The sequence below is a fragment of the Tarenaya hassleriana genome, unplaced genomic scaffold, assembly GCF_000463585.1.
Source record: "Tarenaya hassleriana unplaced genomic scaffold, ASM46358v1 Cleome29, whole genome shotgun sequence".
NCBI classification, from domain to species: domain Eukaryota; kingdom Viridiplantae; phylum Streptophyta; class Magnoliopsida; order Brassicales; family Cleomaceae; genus Tarenaya; species Tarenaya hassleriana.
The window spans coordinates 13,710-29,157 of NW_010966092.1; the positions used below are offsets into that span (position 1 = coordinate 13,710).

Genomic DNA, 15,448 nt, shown 5'->3' on the forward strand with positions numbered 1-15,448 from the left:
TGGATGAGACACCCGGAGAATGATCGGTCCCATAACAGGAGCCTTATTTCCCTAATTCTCCTCCAATGCTCAATTTACCTACTATGGTCGGAAAGGAATACAAGGCTTTTCCGAGGTGTTGTTTCATCGACTGATTCACTTTGTGGCACACTAAACACCATGGTTCGAAACTGTATACTCTCGCTTGTAGGCTCCTCTCATAGGGTTGACCCGACTCTTCTTGTCGATTGGTATTACATCACTCTGTCTCATCGTTAGCTGCTTCTACAAGTTAGTTATGGTGTCAAATTAGAGACACATGGTTATTCTCTTTTGTACGGGTATTCGGTCAAGATCGGTTTTGTACACAAACAATTTTGGTGAATATATTTTAATCTTTTATAAAAAAAAAGTCTAAAATCGTATCAGGTTCAATATTGTTTATATTGATTCGGTTTTGATTCAATTCTATTTCGTTTTTTGATTATTTTTTATTCCATTTGGTTGGTTTAAAATTTAATTTTTCGATTTTAAATAAATTATAACTACCGTTTATATCAAATTCGATTTGATCGCACCTTAGAACCGATTATTCAAGTATTGACCAAATTAGACATTCTAGTTTTCTGGGATGGAGATATTTTTAACGAATGTTTGGTGGATGGCCATGCTGATCGGCAAAAATTGCGTTGGATTTAATTATTTGGGCCACCAAGAAATGTGATTTATATTTATATTTATGTTTATTTATTTATTTGTGTGGAGCCATTGGCTCTCTAGATTGTTCAATAGTGCTGACCTTTTGGCATCTGGCACGCGCTCGCCACACTCCCCTTATCCCTTCGACCTTTTCCGACATTTTCTTGGGAAAATCTTGTCATCTTCTCTCCACGGCGAGTGATCAGCCGAAACCACGACGAGTGATCAGCATATTGTCATCTTTTACGTATGTATTCTCACTCTGAAATTATTGTCCGCCGGATCGGCTGTCGTTGAGGTGAAATTTGGTCTTTATTTTGAATTTCTAGATCAGAGATGCTCGGATTTTCGGATTTTTAGTTTGGAAATTGATTCCTAAACACGACGTTCTGCTTTACGTAGTTTGATATTCCGATTTGTTCTTGCTGATTATCGATATCTCCCGAAACTTTGAATTGTTGTCTGGGTTCTGCGTCAGTGAAACTCTCGTTCTCAATTAGCTGAAATTAGGGTTCATCTGTTGAATTTTCTTCTCTGTTGTCAAAATGTATTCTGTACCTTCAGGAAAAAAAAAATCCCCAACGTTTGGATGGTGAGCAAACACCTTAGCCAACATACATGTTGTACGTAGTTGTTTTGGTTTTTGCTCAGTCGTTTGATTTTGTTTCTGCTTCAGCTTGCTATTGCAGATTCTGAATCTCGAGTTCTTTCCTTGAGTTGCTGGACAGATGACTTTTTGCATTAGTTCAGCTTCTGCTGTCAGAAATGTCTGGACCACCAATGAAAATGTGAGTAGGTCTTTGCCTGAAACAAGTAATCAAGCTCTCAAATGGCTTATCCTTTGTTTATACCCATTTACAAACTTCTAGCACTTCTTGCAACGATTTTCATCTTCTAACTTCAGTTCTCACTTCTCAGAGAAATATTTGTTACATTTGATAACGTTGACTTGAATGTACTTACGGTTCTTCTCTTTCAGGTGATTCAATTTGTTGATCTTGCAACAACTGATTCAAAGCATTTTAGGGGCAAGTTACTTTGCTTCTCCGGTAGACATCGAGTGAATCATACAGAAACCCGTTTTCCGAGAACCTTAGCTTTTGCCACAGGGAGCCGAAAGGATAAAGCTGAAAGAAACAGTAGCTTGGATGCTCTCTCTGATGATATTACCTCCTTCAGATGTGCCGAGAGTTTTGCTCCAGATTCTAATGTTGATGTTTCTTATCCGGAACCAAAAACATTTTTTCCTGGAAGCATTGGGGATGATCAAGCTAGTGTTCTGGACAAACTCAAAGCCCTTCGGTTCCACATATTAGCTTCAGAGAAGTGGAACTCTTCTCAGCTTAATTTATGTGACAGGTCTGTTGAGTTGCCAAAATTTATCAAATTTTTCCTTTATTTTGATTCTCCCCAGGTCTTGATCCAAGTCTTTTGTAGGTCATTCTAATCATATGTGCGGTGACATCCCCATATCTTCTATTTCTTGATCTGCAGAAACACAAATGTCCAGATCCTTTGTCCAATATTCTTCAGAGTTTAACTTGAGTGTTTCCCTTTAACATGTTGCAGAATTTTATTTTTGCCGTGACAAAAGTAATTGAAATTCCTCGGGACTTGGATTGAAACAAAAATTGTGCATTTCGAATGGCCTTGTTTTTCTGCATTACTAGGCTTCTTGAGATATGTAAATTACATGCGTAATTTTTTTTCGCATTGCTATTTTCTAATTCCGTATACTGTATCTAGCAGAAAATATCTGGAATGTGCATCAAACATAATTCATTACATGGCTTTGAAGTCTCTGGATGTGGAGCAGCTCAACAATTATCTTGCTTCTCTTGGTATGTTGAGTTTAGATGAGAACAATCTAGATGTGCTAGCCAGACTTAATGCCACCATACAGCTACTGCAGAACTCTCTGGCTAGCAAAGAGAACGCAGAGGGTGAATCTTGGACTAGTACAGATCCCAAGAAGCTGAGAGGTGGAAAAACTAAGAAGCTCGGTAAGAAGGAGATAACATCATGGAATAAAGAACTATTACTGGGTAATCTTTGCGAGGGCAGAAGTACTCATATCATGGTTACTGTTGGGAGAGAAGCAACAGAGAGTGAAACGCTAATAACCGATCTTCTTAAGGCTGGTGCTTCCATTATCCGTATAAACTGTGCACATGGAGATCCAAGTATTTGGGGAGAGATCATCAGAAGAGTGAGAAGAAGCTCGCAGATGCTGGAGATTCCATGCCGGGTTCTTATGGATTTAGCAGGACCAAAACTCAGAACTGGTATGCTAAAACCCGGTCCCCCTGTGATGAAAGTGTCTCCCAAGAAAGATGCTTATGGAAATGTTGTCTTCCCCGCTCAGGTATGGCTATCCCTTAGAGGAACAGGTCCTCCTGCTCACCTCTACCCTGATGCTACCATATATGTGCAAGACAAGGATTTTCTTGCGGGCCTCCGGCTTGGTGATTCGGTAAGTCTATGTGATGCCAGAGGGAAAAAGAGGATGCTTAGAATTTCAAAAGAGTTTCATGTTTTCTCTGGTACTGGATTTGTCGCTGAATGTGGGGATGCTGCTTATATTGAGTCTGGAACTAAGTTGTATGTCAAGGGAAAGAAAGGAAAGCGCTCGGTCGGACAAGTTGTTGAGGTTCCTCATAGAGAAGCGTTTGTGAGAGTCAAAGTGGGAGATCTGCTAGTCATATCACGAGACAAATTGCTTGATGAACCTTCTGATCCCATTAATGGAGCTCATAGGATAACTTGTTCGTCAAGCTATTTATTCGACTCTGTCAAACCGGGTGAAACTATTGCTTTTGATGATGGAAGGATCTGGGGAGTGATCAACGGAACAGGTCCTTCAGAGATAGTTGTCTCCATCACCCAAGCTGGTCCAAGAGGTACCAAAATTGGATCAGAGAAGTCCATAAACATCCCGCAGAGTGACATCCGTTTCGAAGGCCTCACTTCAAAAGATATCAAAGATCTTGACTTTGTGGTTTCACATGCTGATATGGTTGGCATTTCTTTCATCCGCAATGCACGTGACATTACTGTTCTTAAACAGGAGCTCGACAAAAGGGGAATACCAGACCTGGGTATTGTTCTGAAGATTGAAACAGAAAGCGGGTTCAAGAATTTGCCTCTGATTCTATTAGAAGCAATGAAGTGTCCAAATCCCTTGGGAATAATGATAGCTCGAGGAGATCTTGCGGTGGAATGTGGTTGGGAGAGATTAGCTAATATACAGGAAGAGATCATGGCTGTAAGTAAAGCGGCTCGTGTACCAGTTATCTGGGCAACTCAGGTTCTGGAATCACTTGTCAAGTCTGGAGTTCCAACCCGAGCTGAGATTACGGATGTTGCCTATGCCAAAAGGTCAGTCTTTTGCAACTTCCTCTGTCCTTTCACGTAGGAGCATAAGCTTTCTAGTCAGCATTTGATTTTTGGATTTACAGTTTAACTTTTAGAGAAAAATATGGGGCTGTCCTGGTTAATGTACGAGATCCATCATAACATCTCTTCGCATGGACCGTATTAAATTTTGTCCTGTTGACAGTTATGATTATAAGGGTTAGACAGTTATGATTATAAGGGTTAATCTTGGTTAGGACCGATCCCTATTTTAACACTTCCTGCACTAGGTCATGTGATTAGATACCCGAGTCATCCCCCTCAGGGGTTAGACAGTTTCTAAAGTGAGATCATATCAAAGGGGAAATTGGTAGATACAGCTTTTAGCTTTTGTGGTTGATCGCACAGGTTAAATAAATAAAACAATTGGTCCAAGAGTTAGCCGAGCTATTTGAATTGTTACCTTTGATCATTCATAAAGAGGATAAGTGTAGCAAATTAGCAACTAGTTAGCCGAGTTTGAAATCTTAAACTGACAATTTCGGTTATTTGTCAACTCAAATTACAGGGCTGATTGTGTGATGTTGAACAAAGGGAAGCATATTGTTGAAGCCGTTGCCGTTTTGGATACTATCCTTCATTCCAAGCTTACAGACACCAGACCAGAGCTGAACCAGATATCGCTTTGTGACCATCTCTCTTCCTAGAGTACTCAGTGTCTCCATTTCATTACTTCTCATTACAAGAAAACCGGTAATCTGCTTGATTTTGTGGTCATTTTCAGTTTAAAAAAACTCGAGGTTTAATATCTCGGGCTTCACTATCGAAAACCCAAGTCTGATTCCAGATTGTCAAATGAATCTGGGTGTTCCCAGTTCCATTCCTAGTGCATCTGGCTCTTGATTGGGACTTCTGCCACAATACCGATACCGAAAAGTCATGTCTATCCAGTTCTACATCCGGTGTATCTGGTACCGAATAGTCTTGTAATCATCTCCGGTCCAGTAATGGGAAATGGACCGGATTTTTTTTCCCCTGTGATTGTCACCTTAGTGTATAGTAAAACCTAAAACTTTATGTTTAGCATGATTTGGATAACCAAGTAGATGGTTAATATTGAACACTCACATCCAGGACCCACTGCATGCATTAGCCTGAACACATAAGGTTATTGATTTAGTCGAAAATGATGCAGAAATCTCGCCTTTTTTCTTGGCGGTGAAGAAGTATAAAGTTATTGATTTTGTTGTTTATAATCTTTGGTTCTATCCTGGTTAATGTTAGGGGGTGTCAATTTCGCCTAGCACGACAAAGCACTCTCCGAGGGCATGGAATGTCTAATTTTTCGCTCTTCAATAGTTATTTATTGTAGCCGGATCAGCAGGGATGTGGTTTGGTATTCCCCTGTTCCCTATATTGGTTATGTTCTTTATTTTTAGCGGCGCACAGGAAGACGGTTGAGCGCTTAGACCAAGACAGCGACTCTGACCCGCAGACCCCATTGAAGACGAGAGTAAGGTACAACAAGGCCGCCGTGCGGCTATTACCCTAAACAAAGTCGCACCTTACGATGTTCATGACCAATCGGATCCTGACGTACCAGTAGGTACCAGAGGAGATCGCAATGATTGTTACTGTACCCGTATCGAAGAGATGCGACAAAGTCTTTGGATCATTATGCAGCGCGCTACGGCTTACGAAGTTGATCGGGTTAGATAGCCCTTCGGGCAACCACGATATCCAAAGTTCAGTCCGAATCCACCCAAAAATATCAGACTTTGGACCTAATTTTTTCGGTTAAAAAAATCGGGTTTTCGGACCAGAAAGCCCGAATATTTTTTTTCCAGGAACAATTAGTGAAAAAAAAAGTTTACATACTTCTGACTTGAGTCCGAACCCGAAGCCTATAGGGTCGGGCTTTGGAATGGATGGTATAGGCAAAAAAAATTCTGATCGGCCTGAACTCAAAATCCTCGGGTCGGACCGGCCCGAGCCTGAACCCGAAATCCTCGGGTCGGTCGGCCCGACCCGATTTTCGTGAATTATACAACCTCGTTCGTTAACGTGTATTCATAAAGAACGAAGGGACACACATCCACAAACAAAGACACACATGCATATTCTTATACCAAAGTTTTCAGGTTGCGATTTCACCCACCCCTACCGTGTGTCCTATCGATGGAGAACGTAATTATTTGATCGTCTTCTAGTAAAAAAGTCATAAAGTCCAAATTTAAATTACGTCGATCCAACATCTTATATATCTTTTTTTTGACAAAAAAACATCTTATATCTCGATATTTTCATAGTTGAATAATAATTTATGTCTTGAAGTTTACCTATTTTCATGGAAAAATATAAATCGATAAAATCCGTACCAAGAATTAAACGTACATCATTTTTAGGTCGTATTGACATCGATTTTAGACGGTCTCGTTCTTTTCATTCATGCCACTCCATTCTCATTAGTAATCGTTGTTTTGTTGGCGACGAAATATGTATGATCTGTTTTTTACGATTTTTTTTCGTGTCCGAGAAAAAAACATTTTTAACACCTTTGCTGTTTTTTTTTTGGAAACGCTCTTTTTATTTCTCTACCATATATAAAGATTTGTTGATCTCCATTTACAATAGAAGTGATTGAAATAAAATATAAAAGGAGACCAATCTGAAAATTCGTTACTGTTGGGGCGAAATTGGATCAATGGATGAGGTACGTGAGAGCCAACGCAACCAACATAAGAACGTAACCTATGCTTTGGTCTATTGCTGTTCCTGAAAAAAAAAAACAAATGTTGCAGAATTACTCAGCAGTGCATAATTGGTATTTAACACTCAAAAAATTGTTTTTCCATAGTCTTTCGTTCGAGTGAACATATGATTTTAAGGGAAAAATGATATTTTTTTTTTCAAAGTTCTCAAAAGATTTGTTTACCTATCAAAATCTCAAATTTCCACCATAATATATTTAAGAAATCTTAACAAAAAGATTTCCAACATTAGAAATTTGATAAGTTTAAAAAATAAAATTAAGAAGGTTTTAAAAAATTGAAAATAGTTGAAAAACCTAAATGTTATTCAACGGAACACTCGTACATATCCATTTCGACGGTTTTGTATATTAAGTTTTAAAATCTGAAATATCCATTTCGAGGGTGAATTCAAAACCGATTTGGCTATCTTATCTAAAATACTTGGCATTGGAATTTAAATAGCTATTCACAACTTATATAAATTTGTGTAATCCAAATTAATTTTAGAACTTTAGAGGGAAAAAAAAAACAAATTGCTTACTAACACGTATCAGACCGAGAAAGAACCGAGAATCAACTTGCGTTCTCATTCACGTATGCAACACTATATATACATGAGGAAATCAGACATTGAAACCTAGATACGGAATTGGAAAATAGCAAATGCAATCTGTACAATATCTGGCAGTTACCATATCGTTGTGATCCCACATATTCATGCAAGATATCCCGTAATACTTACCATCGTTCGTGGGAGCCGGTGCAGGGGCAACCGGATGGCCATACACCAATGGTAACAAAATGACGAAAATTATAGATACGATTGCAAAAACTTCGAATGAAATCTTTGAGACCGACATTTCGATTTTGTTGTTCTTTTCTCTTCTTTCTCTCTTTCCGAATACCGAAAGCACAATAGTTTTTGGATGTTCTTTCCTCTCCGAATTCTTTGTTTTCCAAAGAATTTAGAGAGGAAGAAGAGAAGAGAAAGGTTAAAAACTAGGCAGAGCGAGAGAAGAGGCGATGAGTGTTGAATCATGATGGAAAATATGAGACCGTGCGGTTTTATAATTACACGGAAGTCTTAAAAATGGCAAACGATTAAAAAGGAAATTATTTTGTGTTCATTGATGATGAAAAAAAAATGATTTACAGATGGGCTTTTGATTTAGAATATAAGATTCTACAGATGACCCGCATTCCTCGGATCGATCCGTGGACCAGAGATACCAATCTTGGAATGACCAAGTAGTTTTCGGTTTTTTTTTTTAATTATTGAGATATATTACGTATACAATCTATCTATAATTTTCGAGTTTTTCATTATTCGAAGTATATACATGTGTATATTATATGTGCATATTATACCTAATAAAAACATTATATAGAATTCCTAATCTAAAACGGACAAAAAATATAATTAGATATGTATGTATTTTTATAATAATTACAATTGCTATAAAAAAGTATTTTGGGAAAACATGTTCGTTTTATACGAGGGTTGAGCCCGATTACATTTTTAAAAAAAAATCTCATAATACCCATCATACCAACTATACTTTTCTAAATCTTGTGTAGGCTTATCTAAACCATATTAAACCATTAGAATCCCAAGAAGTTTTCTTTACCCAAAAAAAAAATGAAGACATATTTATCTTGCATAAAATATTTCGAATATTTACTTCCCATCCGTTTTCCAATAATAATCTAATAAAAAAAATAGATGGAGAATCGTTGGATCGATTATAGAATATTACAATATTTATATGTTAAAAATAAAATAACATAACATCTCATTTAAACAATATAAATATCTAAAATATAGAAACAAAACTAAACTATGATCTATCTACAATCGTTGAGCAAATTCCTCTAGGAAAAAGATATATAGTCGAATCTTTGAGGAAATTTCATCTCCTTCCATTCCATGTTGCCACACTCCTACTCCAACGCATGACAGATGATGCCCCACATTTCGGCCTACAAAGCATCACAATTACCTGATATCCTACTTTTCCCACGACCCGTTCCACAAACTATTTTTGGGTCCCACACTATGAACCTTATCGAAGAACTCCCTTTGTTCCCGTGTTGAATCCTAGATGATCATGCGATTTGCGTTTGTCTTGTTTTTGCGTAGATACCATAAGATACCATGATTAATCAGATGTCTCTTCCTTCTCTGAAACTTACAAATTGTTGGAGTTTGTGCCTCAAAACTCAAGAGAAGTTATTGGTGAAATCTGTTGAAGGAGTTATTTGTCGGTTTTATTAGATGAGTCTATAATAATTGTTCAATAACTATTAGGTTTGGCTCTATAAAGAGCACATATTAGTGACTTGGCATTTTATTGCAGAAAGTGTCTGTAATCCTACTCTATGAGTAGTTTATGTATTTGTCTGTGTATTTATGTGAGTTTAGTTTGTGTTAATGATGTAATAAAAGATGTTGAATATTGTTTTGGTGTTCTTGCAAATTCAAAGTAGAGAGTGGAAAAATTATTTTCTAAGAGGGATTTGTGAGAAACAATAGTGGTATCAGAGCGTTTAATGGTCTTTTTGAGATCTGTGGGAGTATGGGTCGGAAAAAACGATTCAATTTTCGGGTTATGATTTGGGTTTTTGTTTTTGGGTTTGAAAGAAATGAGAGTCGTTACAACGAAAACGTTTCCGATATGGGCCGAAGAAGCGATGGTGCAGAAAATGGTTGTTGAAGAACAATCGGAGGTTGATTTGGTAAGATTTTGTGCGAAGGTTGTGTTTTTTTTTAATACAGTAAAATGTGTGTGTTTTTTGAAAACAGAACAAAGATGAAACGGAGAAGATTTGCGACATCGGAAGGCGATAATTCTGGGACATCGGAAAAATGTTGTAAGTTTGTCAGGTTTGTAAATCCGAAAATTGCGGACTCGAGAAGGGGCAGTGTTGCACTCGAGAGACGTATTGGAGAAATCGAGATGGGGCAGTTTTGCACTCGGAAAAACGAAGATTGTTACAGCGAGAAAGGTTTGTATTGAAGATTACCGATTGAAATATGTGATAATTATGAGATTTTGAGTCAAAGAGGAGTGTTGGAGTTTGTGCCTCAAAACTCAAGAGAAGTTATCGGTGGAAATGTTGAAGGAGTTATTTGTCGGTTTTATTAGATGGGTTTATAATAACTGTTCAATAACTGTTAGGTTTGGCTCTATAAAGAGAACTTATTAGTGACTTGGCATTTTATTGCAGAAAGTGTTTGTAATCCTACTCTATGAGTACTTTACGTATTTGTCTGTGTAGTTATGTGAGTTTAGTTTGTGTTAATGATGTAATAAAAGGTGTTGAATATTGTTTTGGTGTTATTGCAAATTCAAAGTAGAGAGTGAAAGAAAAATCATTTTCTAAGAGGGATTTGTGAGGAACAACACAAATAATATTTCTCAAATGAACACCCTAACCCTTTTAGGAGTTCTAATCCTCCGTTCCAAATTGACTTCCATATTGGTGACGAGGATCCTGTGTTTACCATTAAACATGATTTCACCGAGTAATTGTCATTAGGATGTTCGTTTCAAACTTCACAGTCTAAATCTGTAAGTACAAAGGCCTAATTAAATCGATAATATCACTTGCCAACATAACTAAGGGTCAGACTCGTTGTACTGTGGATCCGGCTCGACTGGTTGTACTGTTGTGGTTGTAGGCAATAGCGTTTTCGGAAAGTTTGGTGTCGTGGCATAATTGATGACGGGACCTACAAAAAAAACTTGGTACCATGGCCATTTCGCACATCAATCGGTTCTAACTTCAATACATATGAACCACTGCTTTCCATACGTGTGACAACCCCAATTTTTTTTTAAAAAAAAATACTGTACCGGACGGTCCAGATTCCAACCAGAAAACATGATTGTCGACCCTAGGGACCCTAAGACGCGATTCTTCCACCCTGGGTCCGGAGTTTTCACACAAATCCGTCCAAATCCGAGCTTTTAATCAACCCCTCTTCCCCCTCACTTGTTCTTCATCCTTCAAACTCAGAATTCTCTCTCGAATCCAAAGCATTTACGCTCAATTTGATTCCTACAAAACACTATGCATCACCAAACTTTCCATTCATCAGCCAACACGCAAGGTTAACCCGAGGTGAGTAAATTCAAGTTTAATTCGGAAGTCTGTTGACATGGGGTTTGGGTTTTTGTGTGATTCGTGCAAAATTAATGTTTGGTTTGTGTTCTACATGAAATTATATGAGTGTTGTTGTAATACCCATAGCGAACCATGCATGTTTAATGATTTTTGGGAGAAATTTGAGGCCTAGACCGACCGGTCTGGGGCCAGACCGTCCGGTCTAGGGTTGCAGGAGAAAATGCGAAGACGAAGTCTGGACCGTCCGGTCTGGACCAACCAGACCGTCCGGTGTGGATCAATTAGATCGATTGGTCTGGACCAAAAATCAGTCCGGTCTGTCTGAGATCAGACCAACCCAAAAAAAAAAGAGTAACGGAACACGAAAAACAAACCTGGTGAGGGAAAGCAAAACTAGACTGGTCGGACTTGATATTAGGCCGACCCAGTTTAGTGAAAAAAAGAGAAAAATATGAAAATAAACCGGAAATACGGATCAGACTGGACCCTGATAACATGTATTTTGGTGACATTTTGGTATAGGATGTCGTGCATTTTACTCGGTTTTGCATATTTATAGGCATTCTAGAGCACATTTGGTCTCGATATTGCTTGGTTGCTTTCTTTGATGGCAAAACAGGTATTCGTGCATAAAAGAGAGCAAAATGGATGGAAAACATGGACTACGAAACATCACAGACGAAACGGGAACATTTGGGGTTGTTTCGGTGAAAAACATGAAGCCTAAAAAGTCAGATCTTGCAAGTCTAATAACTTTCACTCTACAAGTCCAAATCATGCGTTCTCTATATTATTGGAAAGCTCTCTTCAATATCTCGCATAGACATTAAGATCGTGCAAATCCGACATTGGAACAGAAAGTTATGAGCAAATCTGTAAAGCATGTTCAAGTTGAAGAATCGACACGGACCATGTTGCATTCGACACAGACCGTGTTGCATTCGACACAGACCGTGTTGCATTCGACACGGCTGTGCTGAAAAAAGTGAAGTTTTGCTCAGAGAATTGGCTCGGACTGTGTCGTAACGCAACACGGCCGTGTTGATTCAAACTCGCCCGTGTTCAGCCCATGTCTAAAGTGCATATTTTTAACAGAAAAATTGATACGGACCATGTTGCATCCGACACGACCGTGTTGCGTTACGGGAAAACTTCCTATTTTGCATCTGAACTTCCGTTTTCAGCAAATGAAGAAGCCCAGCTGCCAAGAAAATAAATAAGAGACGTCTTGGGCTTCAAAAATCATCGAGAGATCACAGCAGAAGCCAGAGAACTCGAGAGAGAATCAAGACGAAGTTTTCCAGGAGCAGAGATTGAAGAATCGTTGTCGAGAGATCGCTACAAGTCTTCTTTATCTGTTTCTATGTTTCTTCTTATTGATTTAAACTCGTTTATTGTTATGGGTAGTGAGTAGTCATTTCACTGTAGCTAGAGATTTAACCTTGTAGGGATTTGTTTGGTTTTTATTTTCCGAGACTACGTTATCGATACTCGTCGGTTTGATTGAATTGATTTTATTGTTTTTGATCTTCTTGGCCAGTTGATTGATTGATTTTAGATTTTTATTAACAAGAGAGTTGAAATTAGATTCGGAAAGAATTCATTGAATGAATTGATTAAGACTATTGAAAGATAGGTTAATCGGTTTAGGAACTGTGATAGTGATCGTTAATGCATTTGATATTTTAATCTATTAGGTTGAGAGATCAATAGGTTAAATTATTGGATAGTGGATTTGGGACTTGAGAGAGCCAAATCTTATATTATAACTTGAGATCCCCGATTAGAGTTCGATATTCGTAGATTCTCCATCCTTAGAAACAATCCCCGCGCGTTAAGGTTATCCCGAAGCTACGGTGGTTTAGTTATCTGATTTTTATTTAGTTGGTTTATTGCTCTATTTTCGATATTCACATACTTCATTCCATATTTTCTGATCTAATTCTTGGTTGAGACTTGTTCCTAGAGCTAACTATTCTCTGTGTTCGACTCTGGTACTACAGTTGATCCGTATCCTTGCGGTATTCACTGTATCTAGGTTTTTATCACTTGAGCATTATTTCTATACCTAGATTTGCATTATCAAGTTTTTGGCGCCGTTGCCGGGGACTAGTTTAGCGCTAGGATAAAGATTCCTTTGAATCTAGATTTTTTTCTTTTCTTTTTCTTTTCCCTCGATTTCTTGATCTATTCTTTGTGTTTGTTCGACTTTCTGGTGTGCAGGTTTCTGGTGTATGACCAGGAGTTCTGGGCCTGACAACCTAATACCTCTTGACCCTGAAATCGAGAAGCCCGCTAAGCGCAATTGAAAGAAGAAACGACAGCAAAGAAAGATGGAGGAACGTGCTATAGTTGCTGAGAACAACAATGACACTTATGGGGCATACCTTCAGCTTAAGTACATTCAGCAGCTTTCATGCATTCGTCGGCCTGACATCGACCGTAACAATTTTGAGTTTCAACCGGCATTCATCAATATGCTGAGCTCATCAGCTTTCAGGGGCCGACCTAATGAAGACCAATCCCTCACTTGACTCGATTCAAGCTATTATGCCAGTCGGTGAGAACAGTACGCAGAGTTACCGATGAGTCTCTCATATGCTCATGGCCTTTCCATTCTCCTTAATGGATACTGCTCTGGAATGGCTCTACACACTACCTCCAGATTCCATATTCTCATGGGAACAGATGCAAGAAAAGTTCATGCAGCAGTTCTTCTCCGCTAGCAAGACCCAGCTCGCGAAACAACAAATTAACTCATTTTTGCAGGAACCTGATGAATCCTTACGTGAAGTTTGGGATCACTTTCAAGAATACCAGAGAACATGTCCTCACCATGGATGGGATAAAAGGTTCCTTATTTCCACTTTCTTGCAGGGATTAAAGGAGGACACTCGGGTTCTTATTCGAGTAGCATGTGGAGGAAGCCTCAACGAAAAATCATTCGACTTCATAGAGCAACAAATCAACAAGATGGCCAACGAGTATGCTCCCTCTCATGAGTTTATCAGAAACGTTAGCCTCAAAGACAATCGTGCAGGTAAGGAAAGTCTATCTGAAATTCAGGCATTACGTGCAGAATTGGCAAAACTTAAAATGCAGGTTGAGAATGTTCATCAAATCTCATACTTAGACACATCAGCCAACAGGTACATGATCGAAGATGTCTACTACGTAGATAACAACCTATACTCGAATGTGTACAATCCGGGGTGGAAGAATCATCCAAACTTCTTGTACAAGAATTCTTCCAACGTCTTGAATACTCCCCACTGAAATTTTGGTGGTTCGGCTAATCAGGGTCTTTCTCAAGGACATCAACCTCGACCTCGAGCTCCCCCACAACATCAGAATCATGCCATTCAACACTACCCAACACCTCTTCAATCTCAGCAGAATTACGCTCTGTCTCCGCCTTCACAACATGTAGATTTTGACCTCGATCTTAAGTCTATGTTCGCACAGCTTATGCAGGATTAAGAAGCTATTCGCACCGAGATGCGTGAACATCAACAAGAGACCGACGCCCACTTGAAGCTTGTTGATAACCAGATAGCTCAACTCGCAGCCTCTATACCTTCGCGACCTCAAGGATCACTTCCCAGGAAACCCGAGACAAATCCTAGAGAGCACTGCAATGCAGTGTTCTTAAGAAGCGCGAAGCAACTTGAGGATGTCGTCCCCCCTACTCTTGAAAAAGGTGAGTCTTTTTACTCTAGATCTGTGATCACCTCTAACATTCAGTCTGCAGATACTCCTGTTAAGATGACATGTGAGGAATAACCAAAGTATGTACCTCCACCTCCCAGACCTCCTCCAGTTTCATTCCCTTCACGACTTGTGCAACAAAAAAAGGCCAGCCAGTTTAAGCGCTTCACGGACATGATAAAGAAATTGGAGGTCACAATACCTTTTTCATGAGGTAATCACTCAAATGCCCTCCTATGCCAAATTTCTCAAGGATATTCTGGCTAGGAAGAAGACAGTGGAGAAGGAGACAGTAGCATTAACCAAAGAGTGCAGTGCCGTTTTTCAGCACGATTTGCCCCGTAAGATGGCAGACCCAAGTAGTTTCTCCATTCCTTGCAAACTGGGCAATCTCTTTATTGAACATGCGTTATGTGACCTAGGAGCAAGCGTAAGCCTAATGCCATTGTCGATCTTCAAGAGACTAGGTGCGGGTGAACTCAAACCCACACAAATGATATTACAGTTGGCAGATAGGTCGACCAAACGGCCTGCAGGTATACTAGAGGATATGCCACTTAAGGTGGATGATTATTACATTCCTGTCGATTTTGTGGTTCTTGACATGGATGCAGATTCAAGCATGCCTATCATTCTAGGGCGTCCCTTTCTCAATACAGCAGATGTCGTCATCTACGTCAAAGCGGGTCGTCTTACTATGTCCATTGGAGACGAGACAATAGAATTCATGCTCAATCAAAATGACAATCTAGACGAAAGTGTGAAATCTATTTGTTCAGTTTACAAGCTCAAAACGCCTAAGAACCAGGACCACAGACACAAGGTTA

General features: G+C 39.0%; 3 protein-coding genes across 4 annotated transcripts in view; 2 read left to right on the plus strand and 1 right to left on the minus strand.

Moving 5' to 3' along the window:
- Nucleotides 1-753: 753 nt before the first annotated feature.
- Nucleotides 754-5,155, plus strand: LOC104818158 (plastidial pyruvate kinase 4, chloroplastic). 2 transcript variants are annotated; one of them, XM_010547611.2, is made up of 5 exons: nt 754-976; nt 1,355-1,466; nt 1,658-2,037; nt 2,428-4,056; nt 4,601-5,155. In XM_010547611.2, the coding sequence occupies exons 2-5, from the start codon at nt 1,407-1,409 to the stop codon at nt 4,737-4,739; spliced, it is 2,208 nt and encodes a 735-aa protein (XP_010545913.1). In that variant the 5' UTR covers nt 754-976; nt 1,355-1,406; the 3' UTR covers nt 4,740-5,155. The 2 variants fall into 2 exon arrangements, with proteins under 2 accessions (XP_010545913.1, XP_010545912.1); XM_010547610.2 differs by having other exon boundaries at nt 754-925.
- A 1,385-nt stretch (nt 5,156-6,540) lies between these two features.
- LOC109116865 (arabinogalactan peptide 22-like) lies at nt 6,541-7,812 on the minus strand. The gene is made up of 2 exons (XM_019203087.1): nt 7,528-7,812; nt 6,541-6,807 (listed from the first exon to the last, which is right to left on the minus strand). Exons 1-2 carry the CDS (start codon nt 7,643-7,645, stop codon nt 6,734-6,736), a joined length of 192 nt encoding a protein of 63 aa, XP_019058632.1. The 5' UTR covers nt 7,646-7,812; the 3' UTR covers nt 6,541-6,733.
- A 7,035-nt stretch (nt 7,813-14,847) lies between these two features.
- Nucleotides 14,848-15,448, plus strand: part of LOC104818494 — a 949-nt gene continuing 348 nt past the window's right edge. Inside the window, exon 1 of the mRNA XM_010548112.1 lies at nt 14,848-15,444. Within this exon, the coding sequence (XP_010546414.1) occupies nt 14,848-15,444 (597 nt within the window). The remainder of the gene's footprint in view (nt 15,445-15,448) is intronic.